General features: G+C 50.0%; 1 protein-coding gene across 2 annotated transcripts in view; it reads right to left on the bottom strand.

The window, feature by feature from the left end:
- The window catches only part of LOC122381453 (semaphorin-2A-like), a 67,902-nt gene that overhangs the window by 10,953 nt on the left and 40,580 nt on the right, over positions 1-16,369 (bottom strand). For both annotated transcript variants that reach the window (XM_043365619.1, XM_043365618.1), the window contains exons 4-5: positions 12,871-12,922; positions 8,051-8,113 (exon numbers count right to left, since the gene is read on the bottom strand). In XM_043365619.1, the coding sequence (XP_043221554.1) occupies positions 8,051-8,113; positions 12,871-12,922 (115 nt within the window). The remainder of the gene's footprint in view (positions 1-8,050; positions 8,114-12,870; positions 12,923-16,369) is intronic.

The following is a 16,369-nucleotide window of genomic DNA, read 5'->3' as shown; positions in this document are numbered from 1 at the left end:
CAACCCTGGCTCATGGATATGCAGTGCCTAGTGGGTGCCAACTACATGCCAACTTTCAGCGCAATCGGCCAAGTAGTTACCGAGATATTGCAACAATTACAAAACTGACACCTCTTCGTTTTGCACGTGGCACGTGCATAAGGGGTCACCCACATGCATCGGGAATAGTCCAATACTTGGTAGAAGGAATGAAGCTACCCTACAAAAATTACCGCGTGTAAATCGGTCAAGTGGTTGCTGAGAATAAGCCCCGCAAAAGCGTCCGCACGGCCGGCCGGCCGGCCGCTCATACTCAGAAATTTCCGTTAATCTAAGGAAAGACTATAGCTCGCTTCGCTCGCTCCGTAATAATCTTATCGCCTTTTTCGTCGATCATATCAGCGTCTTCCGTTGCTTCAAAGCAAACAGACGCAACAATCCAAAAACAAGCAGCACAGTAGGTTCATAAGTAATGATGAATAACACGCGATGAATAACAAAACAAAAAATGGCAAAAAGGTTGAGACGACGCACGGGAAAAATATTTCGTCGTAAATTAGTAGGTAATTCAGAAGCGTTCGTAAATTTCTCGTGTCAGCACAGCAGCCACAAAGTCTGATAAACTGTCGACGTCCAGTAGCCGTGGCATGTAAGCTGTGCCGATAACATCCCGTCTATCGGAGCATCACCTTTGGTGTGTAGCATTGGTCGGTGGTTAGCGGACAATGCAAGGACGCCACAGCGACCAGGCGGTGTCACAGCGTCCAGCGACATAAGGACCAAATCGGTGACATCAGAGGGTCCATTTACACTTAGCTACGCTGCATCGGTGATGTCAGAAAATACCAGATAAAATACCTGGGCCTGGCTGTTGCCCGGTCCGGTCAGGTATTAGCGGTAACAACTCATGATCGGCACTGACTGCGGAGGGTAAATGATCAATGTTCACTGTCCCAATCACTGACGTAAGAAGTTCAATGCTCTGATCACTGACGTAAGAATATAAGCACAGCACAGCTCGAACGGGTGCCACCGTCCAGAGACAAGTTAATGAATTCGCCGTCTGACGTCTGTAAATGATGTTCTATGAATAAATAAATAAACGGCACTTATCGCGTGCACCCGTGAGTTGCATGTCGAGCGAGTGGAGTAAATTTACGCCAGTCATCTGGATGCAGGAGGAGAGGCCGGGCACGGGCCGGGAGGTGCCGGTGGCGAGAGTGCCGGGTCCGGCCAGCGGGAACGTCCCAGTCTGAGCCGCGGAGTCCGGTCCGGTCCAGCCACTGGCGGCGGGCTGGCCCGATACTCCACTCGGCGAAACATGCACATGAGGCCAGCCCAGCGACCAAGGAAGGTCGTCCGCGCCGTGGGAGGGCAGCGAGAGTATCCGAGCGATTCGGCAGAACAAGGAGCGCACTATTGGAAGAAAAAACGAGTGGGAGCAGCCGGCATCGAACGACCGCCACGCAGGCAGGAAATGAAAGCCGTCTCTAACAGATCAGATACGGCACTATGTGGTTATGGAGCCGAATTAGGTGTCAGAAGCTTTCATGCAAGTAATAGACCATTGGAAAAGACGAGCTGATAAAAGAGTAGGCATCCTTCAGTCGCCCTTTTAGACGAAAAATCTCTCGAAACCGACGCATTCGGTCTGTTCTAAGACGCAGAACGGCACCAATATTAGAGGAAGATATTGGTTTGAATAGTTTAGTGGGTTTCGCGGAGTAATCCCTCGTGTTGACAGTAAATCAGTTCGGCCGGGGTCAGGTATTTATGGGCGGCATATATCAGCGGTTCAGCCGGTTCGGCGTGTGGGACTCCCATTCTGCCACTGGACTCGGCCCCATCTATCAGACTCTGGTCGAGGGGACGAGCGCCGGCATTGACTCCAAACAGTGACAACATCGGTCCTGGCAGCTGATATCGAGATCAGCACAACATCCTACCGAGCTCCGCAGCATCAAAGGCCGGTCTGCTCGCGCGGCACCGCTCTGCAGGCCAAACAAGGTCCCTGGGGTCGCCGGCGAGTGTCCCGGGCCGGTGTTCGACACCGTCCGTTTGGTGCTCACAGACAGCGGGAGCGGCTACCATACCAGCCCAGCCGCCGGCGGGCCGAGACGACCGGCTCAAATGCAGCCTGCAGGAATGCCGCCGCCCGCCATGATTGGTGAGAAAGGGCATACGTAAATGTGCAGCCGGAATATTATCGGCGCTATTTCGTACCTGAGACCGGCCGGGCTGCCAATGATTAATCGACAGCCAAGCGGCAAATCAATTGCCGGACGATGAGCGCGGCTGCAGACATCATTAATTATTATGATCCATATGACTTAAATATTCGTTGGCGTCGCAATTTGCTCCTTTACACTGCTGGCCGGGCAAAATCTACAGTCATTTCTCAGCCGGCATGCAACATGCCCATTAGGGTGGTGGGGAGGCCGACTCGACTGCCATGTGTGCGTGTGTGTGTGCGTGTGTGTGCGTGTGTGTGCAGGATGAAGGTCCTCTAGCTGACGGATCAGTTAAAGGAACTATCCCACCTTTAACATGGGGTTTGAGTTGAGATAGCCAAGTTTGCAGCGAGGTTCAGAAACCACTATCTATCTAGGTTGCAACCCCCGCGGCCTCTTGGTGTTGAAGAAATTTGTTCCCTTCATTTGAAAATGGGCCTTGTACAAGGCCCTATCTTCAACATGGAGCGACCGTTAGTGTGACGTCACCTCGTTTAGTCATTCTGATTTAAATGGGTTTGTTCGTTGAAAAATCGCTTAAAACTTTGTCTGAACTTTGTTGTGGTGCCTACAGAGTAAAAAGAATCAGCTTTATGACAGTAATGTGGCCTGGGGAAGGAGGTAATTTTGGGCTGTGACGTCACATATTTGAAAGTTTGTGTTTGGAATATGGGAAGCCTAAGATGTTTAATGAAAAATAAATGCCAGAACCGTGTTCCTGGTCATCCAATCTACAAAGTCGGGCACAATTTAACTGGTTTTAACAACATTTTAGAAGGTGGGATAGTCCCTTTAATTCGTCGGTATGAATTCAACGGTCGCGATCGACACCTTCACGCATTGTATTAAATTCACATGTGCTCCCACAGCAATTGAGTCCCAAAGCAGATGGTCATATTCATATGGTTTGAACAGGAGAACAGTATTTATTTCAAAGCTGTATTTTCTTATCTTAAAAGAAAAGATTGCAATGCACATAGACGTTTCCATTCATCCTGTATCCAATTGTCAGCAGTACTTTGAGGAGATCCGACAGCATGCGTCGGGCCTCTTCGATGGTCCGTATCTGGCTAGCAGCATTCCATTACGCCGAGATTGGGAGGATAAAATACGCCAGAGAGGGATCTCAGAGGAAAATACGACATATCCAGACATTTCATTTCACCACTCAACAGTTTGCTAACGTCTCCCACTGCTGAGTACTGAGGCAAAAGTTTCCATTTACCATCGTACGAGTCTCGCTACATCTAGATGTTCTCATCTCATCTCGAAACGCGGCGCAGTTACATGCGATATTAGAAACGTTATACAGCAGTGACATTTGCCGCAAAAATTATGAATACTGTGGGTGCTTTTATTAGGAAGACTAGAGGTACAGGTTTACGCGATAACTGTATGTTTTGATTTATGTTATGTTACGGGTGCATTAGTTTGGGTGATTGACTTGTATTTTTATCTGTATTATTTGGGTAGATTTGGGTAGCTGTTTTTAATTAAACTGTAAGGCGGGCCCGGGCAGCGCTTGTCGAACAGCACTGCGGATCCGAAGGTTGGGACTTGAATTGTGAAAAACCGCCCGCCCGCCGCAAAACGCAAACACCGCAAAACGCGCAAAACGCCAACGCAAACTTCGCAAAAAAGAAACAATCGCCCGCCCGTCGAAAACCGCAGAAAAACGCAAAAAAGCCGCAAAAAACGCCCGTCCGCCGCAAAACGCAAACACCGCAAAAAACGCAAACACCGCCGCCGCAAAAAAAGCCCGCATCGCCCGCCGCCAACCGCGAAACGCCGCAAAAAACGGCCGCCCGCCGCAAACCGCAACACCGCAAATAACGGCCGGCCGCCGGCAACCGCAAAACGCCGCAAAAAAACGGCCGCCCGCCGCAAACCGCAAAAACGGCCGCCCGCCGCAAACCGCCGCAAAAAACGGCCGTCCGCCGCCAAACGCAGACACCGCAAAAACACCCGCAACGCCCGCCCGCCCGCCGCCAAACACAAACACCGCAAAAAAAACGCAAATACCGCCGCAAAAAACGCCCGCAACGCACGCCCGCCCGCCTACCCTACTCTACCCTACTCCTACTCTACCCTACTCCTACTCTACCCTACCCCTACTCTACCCTACTCCTACTCTACCCTACTCCTACACTACCCCTACTCCTACACTACCCCTACTCCTACACTACCCCTCCTCCTACACTACCCCTACTCCTACACTACCCCTACTCCTACACTACCCTACTCCTACACTACACTACACTACACTACACTACACTACACTACACTACACTACACTACCCTACCCTACCCTACCCTACCCTACCCTACCCTACCCTACCCTACCCTACCCTACCCTACCCTACACTACACTACCACTGACAGTCCAAGTTTCAGCTAAATCGGCCCAGAAACGGCTGAGATACTGCAAAAACAAATTAATAGTATTTACTGGCGAATCCCCTTGGCGAGCGGTGCCTTGTGTCGGCCTTCGTTGTCAAAGGTCAATGACCTGCCGGCTCTAATGCTTTTCACTAAGTTTTTTAAGCGAACAACTGAGCCTAAAGCACGTGCCCTCTGCTCGGCGCCGGTCGCGGCCCCACCACGTGCACACCGCTGAACCCGCACCCTCGAAAATTTAATACGACAAATGAGTGCACGCGTCCGACTTGCAGTGAAAATTTCACCCCCGTAGCCCTTACCGTTCTCGAGCAATAGCGTGTTTTTGCCGATTCTAATGTTAACCCTATGGGCACGCGAGCACGCGCCGCGGGCGCACCCCCGGCCCCATCATGTCCAAAATTTAATACGACCTACGTGTAAAGGTGGCCCACATCGCTGTAAAATTTCACGGCCGTAGGTCAACAGACGCCGCGGCAATAAGCGCCACAAAGTGCGTACGTCGCACACGGCGGGGTACTTTTTAGGATTTATAATATAGACTAGAGGTACAGGTTTGCGCGATAACTGTATGTTTTGATTAATTATATGTGACGGATGCATTAGTTTGGGTGAGTAGCTTGTATTTTAGCTGTATTATTTGGGTAGATTTGGGTAGCTGTTTTTAATATAATAGCGATAGTTGCGGAGTGTCCAAGTCTTTTGTATGTTAGGCCTTTTTTTAACTCAACCCTACCCCTACCCTACCCCTACCCTACCCTACCCTACCCTACCCCTAACCCTACCCTACTCCTACACTACACTACACTACACTACACTACACTACACTACACTACACTACACTACACTACACTACACTACACTACACTACACTACACTACCCTACCCTACCCTACCCTACCCTACCCTACCCTACCCTACCCTACCCTACCCTACCCTACCCTACCCTACCCTACCCTACCCTACCCTAGGCCCTATTTTAACTCAACCCTACCCCTACCCTACCCCTACCCCTACCCCTACCCCTACCCTACTCCTACACTACACTACACTACACTACACTACACTACACTACACTACACTACACTACACTACACTACACTACACTACACTACACTACACTACACTACACTACACTACACTACACTACACTACACTACCCTACCCTACCCTACCCTACCAGCGACAGTCCAAGTTTCAGCTAACTCGGCCCAGAAACGGCTGAGATGTTGCAAAAATAAATTAATTGTATTTTCTGGTGAATCCCCTTGGCCAGCGGTGCCTTGTGTCGGCCTTCGTTGTCAAAGGTCAATGACCTGCCGGGTCTGTTTCCACTCAGTTTTTTAAGCGAACAACTGAGCCTAAAGCACGTGCCCTCTGCTCGGCGCCGGTCGCGGCCCCACCACGTGCACACCGCTGAACCAACCCCCTCGAAAATTCAATACGACAAATGAGTGCACGCGTCCGACTTGCAGTGAAAATTTCACCCCCGTAGCCCTTACCGTTCCCGAGCAATAGCGTGTTTTTGCCGATTCTAATGTTAACCCTATGGGCACGCGAGCACGCGCCGCGGGCGCACCCCCGGCCCCATCATGTCCAAAATTTAATACGACCTACGTGTAAAGGTGGCCCACATTGCTGTAAAATTTCACGGCCGTAGGTCAACAGACGCCGCCGCAATAAGCGCTACAAAGTGACTACGTCGCACACGGCGTGGGCGGCGGCGGATTATTTAGGATTTATAATATAGACTAGAGGTACAGGTTTGCGCGATAACTGCATATGTTTTGATTAATTATATGTGACGGATGCATTAGTTTGGGTGAGTAGCTTGTATTTTAGCTGTATTATTTGGGTAGATTTGGGTAGCTGTTTTTAATATAATAGCGATAGTTGCGGAGTGTCCAAGTCTTTTGTATGTTACGCCCTTTTTTTAACTCAACCCTACCCCTACCCTACCCTACCCCTACCCCTACCCCTACCCTACTCCTACACTACACTACACTACACTACACTACACTACCCTACCCTACCCTACCCTACCCTACCCTACCCTACCCTACCCTACCCAAGGCCCTATTTTAACTCAACCCTACCCCTACCCTACCCTACCCTACCCTACCCCTATCCTACACTACCCTAACCTATTATTATTATTATTATTATTATTATTTCAGTATACCCGACAACCACAAAGTAGTGGGCATTACGTTGGGTAGTGGTACAATCTTCATACATACCTACCCTACCCTACCCCACCTCTACACTACCCTACCCTACCCTACCCCTACCCTACAATTCCCTACCCTACCCTACAATCCCCTACCCAACCCTACCCTACCCTACCCTACCCTACCCTACCCTACCCTACCCTACCCTACCCTACCCTACCCTACCCTACCCTACCCTACACTACCACCGACAGTCCAAGTGTCAGCTAAATCGGCCCAGAAACGGCTGAGATGTTGCAAAAATAAATTAATTGTATTTACTGGCGAATCTCCTTGGCGAGCGGAGCCTTGTGTCGGCCTTCGTTGTCAAAGGTCAATGACCTGCCGGCCCACTCAGTTTTTTAAGCGAACAACTGAGCCTAAAGCACGTGCCCTCTGCTCGGCGCCGGTCGCGGCCCAACCACGTGCACACCGCTGAACCCGCACCCTCGAAAAATTGATACGACAAATGGGTGCACGCATCCGACTTTCCGTGAAAATTTCACCCCCGTAACCCTTACCGTTCCCGAGCAATAGCGTGTTTTTGCCAATTCTAATGTTAACCCTATGGGCGCGCGAGCACGCGCCGCGGGCGCACCCCCGGCCGCAGCATGCCCAAAATTTGATACGACCTACGTGTAAAGGTGGCCCACATTGCTGTAAAATTTCACGGCCGTAGGTCAACGGACGCCGCCGCAATAAGCGCTACAAAGTGACTACGTCGCACACGGCGGATTATTTAGGATTTATAATATAGATAACTGCCGTAAGTGGGCCAGCGAATAAATAAGACTTAATTGATAGCCATTATTGTGGAATTAATTTCCGCGGGAAATGGCAACTTAAGTAACTCGCCATAAATGGCATGCAGCTTGACGGCAATAAGATATGGGCCTTATTAATTTGAAACAAATAATTGAAGTGAATAGCTAGGTCAAGCATTAAAATCACCATCATAACATTTCTATCGTGACAACAATAATAGATATGTGAAATGGAATTGAGTGTGTTGGCGGAAAAAATTGGTTTGAACGGCCGTCGACCATGATTTCCTAAAAAAAAAAATAGCACAGGTACTGGAAACCTGCTCTCTCAATAATATTCTCCCGGTACACCATGAACATGTCACAAACATCACCTGTGACAACACAGCCTTCCGGTTGCAAGCAAATGCATCAAATGCATTATCATGTGTTAACAACGCTATTTCATTGACGATCAATAAGCACTCACCTGATTTTTCCCTTTTGACATGCAGTCGTTGCTGCTTGTTGCCTCCAGGACCAACGAATTTTTCTGAAAAAGAAAAAAAAAACATTCGTAACAGATCAAGCTGTAAAATTACATGAGACAGGCGGTGCTACTGCTCACCACGTTTAATGTTTATCAATATTCTATTAAGCATCGCCGTCGCCTGTATAACCCTCACATACCGAGACCCTCTATCGGCCGTCGCTCAGCCCACCCCCGCCGCCGCCATCGCCACTACCGCCCCACCAACCGGTCGTCGACCGGCCGACCAAAGTTGAGCGGCGAGCGCTGTAAATAATGAAGCGGGTCGTCAGCGACTCGGTCGATCCACCAGCCCCGAGCGTTGCGTCACAGGACCGTCATCAGGGTGTCATCGACGATGGCGGGCAGACGACAGTGGATGACGGCAGATGACGGCAACGGACGTCACAGCTCCCGACGGCCTAGGGCCGCCCCTCGCTTCCCCACCAAATCAACGCGCCGCTATGACAGCACGGAGTTTGGGAACAGCATTCAGTCTTTGTAGAATGTGAGTTATTTTTTGTGCAAATTTGGTGCACTATGGCGCCTCCCACATTTGGTGGTAAGCGTTGGGGAGTGGAAAATTTCGATCTGACAGTAAAGGGAAAGCAAAGACATATTGCTGTATGCCATGGTGCCGTCTATTCTAATGATGCCAATAAATTCACGCCAGAAGTGGCAGAAAGGATACCAAAGTGACACCTACTTGGCATGACGACCAGTCAGTGATAAGAAGGTGCTAACACACTGCAAACAGGTAATTTCCTACCAAGAACGTCTTATGTAATAATTTATGTCCCATTCATGCAGCTCATCGGTGATATTGTGGCAAACAGCAGCTAATTGGGCATAAGCCGCTTAAGCTAATCCTTATCCAGATTCCAGCGACAAGATAGAAGCAAATTTTAGAAAATTCAGGATCAAGTCGAATAGTACAGGGAGGTTTGTATTTCAGGCTTAAAAAAAGAAGCTGTTTGCAAATGATTACACCGTAGCATTGCCGGTCCACCACACAACAATGCAGTCCAGCCCCTCCGTGCCACCGCTCCAGCCGTTCGATCAGCCGTCGCTACTGCCGGCTAACGGTGGCCCTCCCTCCCCATCGGCCGGTTCGTGACAGTCGTCGGCTCAAGTTGACCCTCCCCTCCCCTCCCCCACCCCCGTGTGACACGCGGCACGAGTCGATTCAATCAGGGCCGCCGTATTACGAGTAACGATGTTTTCGGCGGCGCCACAGCGGCGGTGCAGCGGTGGCAGCAGCGGTGCCTTTTTACGGGAGACGGTGGAACGCGGCGCCGGGCCGGGGAGCGGGGGGGGGGGCTAACCTGATATTGGAAAGGTGGGGCCCTGCTTGGGGAAGGGGATGTAAGCAGAATGTCATGATGGAACGACGAAAGAAAAAAATGAACAACTTAGATACGTAAGCACACATAAAGGAATGACTTGATTCAGACGAAAAATATAGTGGTGTAGACCAAACTCTTAAAAGGCCACGGGGTGGTGAATAGATCGACATTCGCATTAAGAGGAATTAAATTATCATTTTTTGTCCCGAGATCTCATTGTAAGGCTATTCGTTGCCAAAATTTGGCCTATAGTTGCATTCCGTACAGAACATGTAGCTCTGAACCAGCCGTCTTTCAGCAGTGTCTAGCGTTTCGGTTCGGTAGAGTTAGTGAAGCGTGTCAGGCAAGCGGAGTGATGTCTCATGTCAGGCAACCACCGGCTGACTCAAGCAAAGAAACTAATCTCACATTGACATGCCAGTTGTTTTTCGGGGGTTATAGGATTTCACAGAACCTAATCGATTTTGTATGAGTTGGAGCGCTTGGCTAGCCTGACTTGGACTAGTCACCTCTTGGAGGCCGGCGCGGGAACGGCGCCATTCGTTATAATGTCCCTTGTTACATGCATCGTGAGGCTTTGAAGTGTCACGTATAGGGCCCAACATCCTTCACGGCGAGTGGGACAGAATGGCTTCATAGGAACCATATATCGCTGCCGAGCGGTTCCCGGGATTGTTTTCATAGTAGCGGTCAGACCCTGTCCGTCGGTAAGGACGGAGCACATGTGACACAGTTGAAAGGTGCTGCACTGATACGTGGCCAACGAGATGATATACGGATAGATTTTCGACATATGATGGCCGGCATTTGGAATGTATGTCTATAGATTGCAAGAGGCATATTTCATCACATGGAACTTGAACTGCGACGCAGCATGTGCGTATGAGATCTGAGAATGACTACAGCTTGTTGGCAATAAGTGATTACGGAGCGAGCGAAGCGAGCGTAGTCTTTCCTTAGATTAACCCGGCAGGCGGTGGGCCTACCAGCCACCTTCCGCGCGGTGGGGGGGGGGGGGGGGCACTTTTTTGCCCCCCCCCCCGTATCTCCGAAACTACTGGACGGATCCGGAAAATTCAAACGGCGTTCGATAGCCCTGTCAAATTTGTCGAGGGAAACCAAGTTTCATTGACCTCGGGGTCACCGATGACGTCACAGGTCAGGTCAAAGATAAAATGTTTCACCGTTCACGGGGCTTCTAGGGAAAGCGCTATAACACAGAGTAAAACGCATTTTGTCGAAAATCAGCGATAAGGCGTCAGTTGTCTAGTACATATGTTGCTATTAGAGGTCACTGGTCATACCAGGTCAGGTCACAGGTCAGGTCACCAAAGGTCACCAAGGGTCACCACATGAGCCCAACATTACTAAGGTTATGCGATGCATTTTTTATGGCCAGTTTTTCATTTCCAACTCAATGGTATTGGTTAAAAGACCATCAGGTACGGTTTAGGTCACTTTCTGGTGGAGGTCAGGTCAAGGTCAGGTCAAAAAAGGTCAAATTTCAAAGTTGATATTTTTGCATAAAATGGGTATCGATTCGATGCAGCTTGTCACGGGGAGTCTAATGGTGGTCTTTGTTTTTCGCTATGAGGTCTAGAATTGCTAAAAAATTGAGTTTGAAAATTTGACGTCATCAATTTTGAACAGTTTTTTCGCTATAGCTTGGCCGAAAAAGGAGGTATCGATCTCAAATTTGGTATGTAGATAGAAGGTGGTAGGGGCTATCACATATATTCCGGTTTTTTCGAAATTCAAAAAACTTTTTGAATTTTTCGGCTATTATATTCAAAAAATCTACTTTTTTATTTTTGGGGGTCAAAATCCAAAAAATTCGAAAAACCGAAATAGCAGTTTTGTAGCCCTTTTGATTCCACACCTTTTATGTAGAGGGAGACTTTCCTCTCGCGTTTCGCTCCGTTCACCGTCCGTCGCTGTCGATGACTGGTGAGCGTGCCACTTTCCGTCGACGGCCCGCCCGTCCCCGCGCCCCTTCCAGACACCCCTCCCGGCTCTGCCCTGCGTCCGTCGACGGGGCGATTAGCCACGGTCACGTTCGGTGGCGCCATGGCAGGGTCCTAACCTTCCATAGCCGCGTCGCCGCTATGAGTTGATTAGGTCCCCGTTGCCCGCGCCCCACTCACCGTTTGTTCTCCCCAGTTGGCCTGTTCCACGACCCCACCACCCCCATGTTGTCGCTGAGTACGAGAATCCTTTTTCCAACATTTTTCTGTATCTCTAAAGCTGTAGGCCTGACAGCTTTTCCCGCGAAACCCTTTTTTGGGTCGAAAATGGCAAAAATGACGTCACTCTGACGTCATTAGCGGCCAACCTATCATAGCCTTTGGAAAAATTTTTGGTCACCATGTGCGCTAGCTGCTCCCGGGAGGGTACTGAAAGTTTGGTGACGATCGGCGCAGCGGTTCTCGAGATATATCGAAAAAACTAAAGGGGGGGGGGCAAAAAAATGCCCCCCCCCACCGCCTGGAAGGTTAACGGAAATTTCTGAGTATGAGCGGCCGGCCGGCCGACCGGCCGGCCGGCCGTGCGGACGCTTTTGCGAGGCTTATATCTCAGCAACCACTTGACCGATTTACACGGGGTAATTTTTGTAGGGTAGCTTCATTCCTTCTACCAAGTATTGGACGAATCCCGATGCATGTGGGTGACCCCTTATGCACGTGCCACGTGCAAAACGAAGAGGTGTCAGTTTTGTAATTGTTGCAATATCTCGGTAACTACTTGGCCGATTGCGCTGAAAGTTGGCATGTAGGTAGGCACTAGGCACTGCATATCCATGTGCCAGAGTTGGGGTGCTGCTGCACGTGCGCACGTGCAGGGGTCGTTTCCAGATCTCGAGAACGGCTGGACCGATGGCGCTCAAATTTGGCACACGGTTAGGGACCAGTTAGTAGGGTGCCGTGCACAAGTCAGTTGGGACCCATTCTGCACGTGCGCACGTGCAGGGTGCCGCTTCCAGATCTCGAGAACGGCTGGGCCGATTGTGCTCAAATTTGGCACATCGCTAGAGACCGGTTAGTAGGGTGCCGTGCACAAGTCAGTTGGAGGTACCTCCCTCGAAATTTCGCACGTGCAAGGCTCACCCTCTCGCTCGCTCCGTTAGTCGCCCCAAAAGGCGCTATACTGGTATCACCTATAATCTATATGCGACTAGTGACAAGGCGTGACGCTTGAAAACTGACAGCGATAGTTGATGGGCAATCGTTTGTGGTAGTGAAAAGTGACATGCATTCCGACTATGTAATTGTGACAGGTATGCGATTAATTACAAGCTGTATGCGTGACACGCAGAGTGACATGCGATAAGCCGGCCTGAGATACCGCAGGCGATAGAACATGTGCGTGTAAGCTGACGTGTGACAGGTGTTATGTGACTGATGACTGCTGTCAGACCACTGACCGCGAGTTACTTACATCACAATCCGTCTGGCTGATATCGGGGAGTCCTATCATCAGCACACGGTCCCTGAAACACAGACAAAACATCAGTCAGACGACAGACAAAGCCCAGCAAAAGCGGCCAAGCCGAACAAGAATCACAAATCCTGTTAGGTGCCTATGAGGATGCAGCACAGGCAGGCGTCACGTAACACTCGCTCGGCTCGACCACTGCCAGCAGCTCGGCTTGTCTGGCCCGGAGCCCACCTATCTGCGCCCTACTGCTGAAATCAAAGCGCGGCCGGCGGCAGCGGCGGTGCTGTGTTGATTGCTGGATGCGGATCGGTAAACAGCGGGGCGGCGTGCACCGGTGCCGACAGACGGTGAGGCAGTGACTCTGCTGACAGCGAGGCACGCTGCACACTGGTCGGAAACGCCCTCACGAGAGGCCACGGGCGATTCCGGAGTTTCGGATTATTTTTTATATAGATCGATTTGAAATTGATCAAATTATTATAATTAGGCCAAAAAAACTAATCCGGGTGACCAAAAATAACTGTAATCAGCCCCCGAAGATGGGGTATCCCAGAACTCGGAAACTGACGCGGAGCAAGAGGTTTCTTGAGCCGGATAATCAGAGTCTTATTGCTGATAGACACCAAATTGAAATCCCACATATTATGCATCAAAATGTTCGTTATGAAGTTGCCGACTGGTCAGTGCAAATTTTTTGGTATACTTTTTCTCCAACTAAGATCTACTGTAGCTTTTTTATGAGGGCTCTCTTAGAGTGATTCTGGAATATAACTGCAAAGTTTAGGTAAGGAAACAACAGGTAGTCCCATCTAGTCCCACTCTGATTTTTTGTGAGATGAAGCAGGATTTAGATTTACACCAGGGCAACATAAAAGCTAACTGCGCATATTTGCGCAAAATTTGCAGGAGCCGCTATTCCTACCCAACTACCGCCCGCCCCGCCCCAGTTTCGGCTCGGCCGCCGCGCCCGGCTTACGCTGACTGGTGTGGCCTGCACGCATCCATGCGTAGTTGACTGGTCATTAAAAACAGACGCGCTTGAGTTTATGAATTTTGTGGAAAGCGCATACAATATGGTTTTATTATTGCATTTATGTATGTATTGACATCAAAAGCCTTCCACATATTGCGTGGCGATTACGGCTTGCATTTAGAGAGCCTTGCTATTAGTAACCATCACTCGGCTGAAGAAAGTGGAAATTGAGACCTTCGTGAACATAAGACGCTGCGAATATAGGACACCTGTCACTGGCGTCAGGTTACCTTGGGCCGTCTTTTTACATTAGATCACAATTCCGGTATTTAGCCCTGGCCGGACCGATTGGTTTTCTATATTGACCGCGGAGGGTTGATACAACTCCCTCGCCGTTTCGCCTCTAATTGAGCTAGAGCCTCGCGGAAAAAACGAGCTTGTGTGCCGTTATAAGACGCAGCAAGTACTACCCGATTTAAGGTCTTAGGTCAGCCAGTGACCTCTTAGGTCAGGTAAGTGCCACAAGGCACGGGCTCGGTTTTTGGTTAATTACTTTGCCAAAAATGGTCGCACTGCCGCGATTTTGGCATCATCGTGCTTGTCTAGCTCAGGAGCGTCGAATGCTATGCTTGGTGTTCGGGCGAAGTCAACTTAAGGCGTTAACCTCGGGTCAAGGTCAGGTCGGAGCCCCTCAGGTCACGAAAATGGTTGAAGGAGGACATATTGCATATCACTGGATTCGGCAGGTCTTCCCGAGTCCAATGGTGGCTTTCCCGACTCTCTAGCTCCATCTGATCAGGAGTTATTGACGAAAAACTTATATGGCCTTAGTGACGTCATAAATGACGTCACGCAAAGTCAACAATGCTAAAGTGAAGCACCGGACCTTGCAAGGAGTGCATGAAACCATTCCCGGTGCCCGAATAGCAGCTTCCAATTTCCCTTGTTCACTTAAAGTGGTGCTAGATCCTGTATTATACTCAATTATGACGTCATAACTTAACAGATTCACGTCATATATTTAGTGCTTGACATCCAAATGATAGCTTACATATGACAGAGAAGGTATGCAAAGTTTTATGAAGTTTGCTTCACTAGTTGTGGAATAACAAGCAAAAAACTTTTGCGGAAAGGCCGCTGGCCTCTCGCTGGAGCGTTTCCGACCAGTGTGCGCTGGTTCGACTGTCAGGGGAGATAATGGCCCAAACTGACAGGTGAGGCACTACCTACACTGCCACTGCCACTGACAGGTCAGGCCTGTGCTAAAAGATGAGACAGTGACTCAAAAGATGGGACAGCGAAAAGTGTCGTCTTTGAAAGTGAGGAAGAATGAGGAAGGCATGGAATCATCATGTCGAACAGGCTCTGATAGTCACGATATACCCAGACGCCACTTTGCTGGGTCCCTCTCCCTGCAGAGGAAGACAGACCGTTCGACGGATCCACGGGATGGGACGTCGCCCTCGTGTCAAGGCCGGCACCGGAGGCGGATCTATCACAGCGCCGGTGATATGTCTGGTCTGTTCCGGCGCACACAATGTGCTCGGCATTAGGGATGCGCCGGTCGCGGACGCCGGACAGTGGCGTCATGACAGCAAAGAGGCGAGCTGCAGAGGCAGCGGCGATGGCAGTGGTGACGGCAGCGGCAGTGATATGCAGTGGCAATCGGCGATGTTGTTGGTGGCGATGGGCGTGTCATTTTGTCATAACCTTCTCACGTTCTTAGCCCCTCACAGACTACCAGCGAACGTGCTTCACATGGTCCGCTGGTCCACGGGACATAAAACACATACCCACGGCCCGGCCGGCGGTGTCTTACAATCGATGGTCGCTGAGGAGCCGCTGTCACCGCAATGTTAGCCATCACTCAGCTGTCAGCGGCGGGGTGGCGCCGGATCGCTTATCCGGACCTCTGACATGTGTATACCAGTGAGGGATACGACGGTAAGGCTGCCTGAGTCTGGCGAACGGCGCTATCACGGCGAGAGGGCGATGTTTAATGTGGAGGAGGCGAACCAGTTCATATTTCACATGGCATGATGGCATTGTGACGTTTCTTATCCCGTGGCGTGCTCCCAGCAACATAAGGTCCGATGGGCATCCTAACTCAAACATTTTAATATATTCATACCGAATGCTTTAAAGCAGATCAAAGTGCATGCCAATACAGGCTGTGCTATGTCTGCAAGAAAAGAGCAATTGTGGAGGCATCTTTTTGTACGCCATCGATCCGAGAGTTGTCCAAAGAAATGATCGGATGTAAAAGAGTGAAGCTGTTTCACATTCTGCCATGCCAAGAGCAGAGAGAGCGCTGGATTTCTGTTGAAGTTGTCTCCGGAAAGAGCCAAGCAGACGCCGAGGCAGAACGACTTATTAAGGAAATGAATGGGTCACGCACAAGCCTGAAGCGAGGCTCTCCAAGCGAGAGGACTTAATCACGTTCTGAATCAGCTTGACTGTGTAATTTTAAAAACGGTCGTCAGCCTGGCCGGACAAGTGGTCTGGATTATGGGACATGTATGATTA

Source organism: Amphibalanus amphitrite, unplaced genomic scaffold (genome assembly GCF_019059575.1).
Source record: "Amphibalanus amphitrite isolate SeventyFive unplaced genomic scaffold, NRLGWU_Aamphi_draft 000120F_arrow, whole genome shotgun sequence".
NCBI classification, from domain to species: domain Eukaryota; kingdom Metazoa; phylum Arthropoda; class Thecostraca; order Balanomorpha; family Balanidae; genus Amphibalanus; species Amphibalanus amphitrite.
Note: the sequence above shows the minus strand (reverse complement) of the source record. Positions and strands in the feature narration are given on the sequence as shown.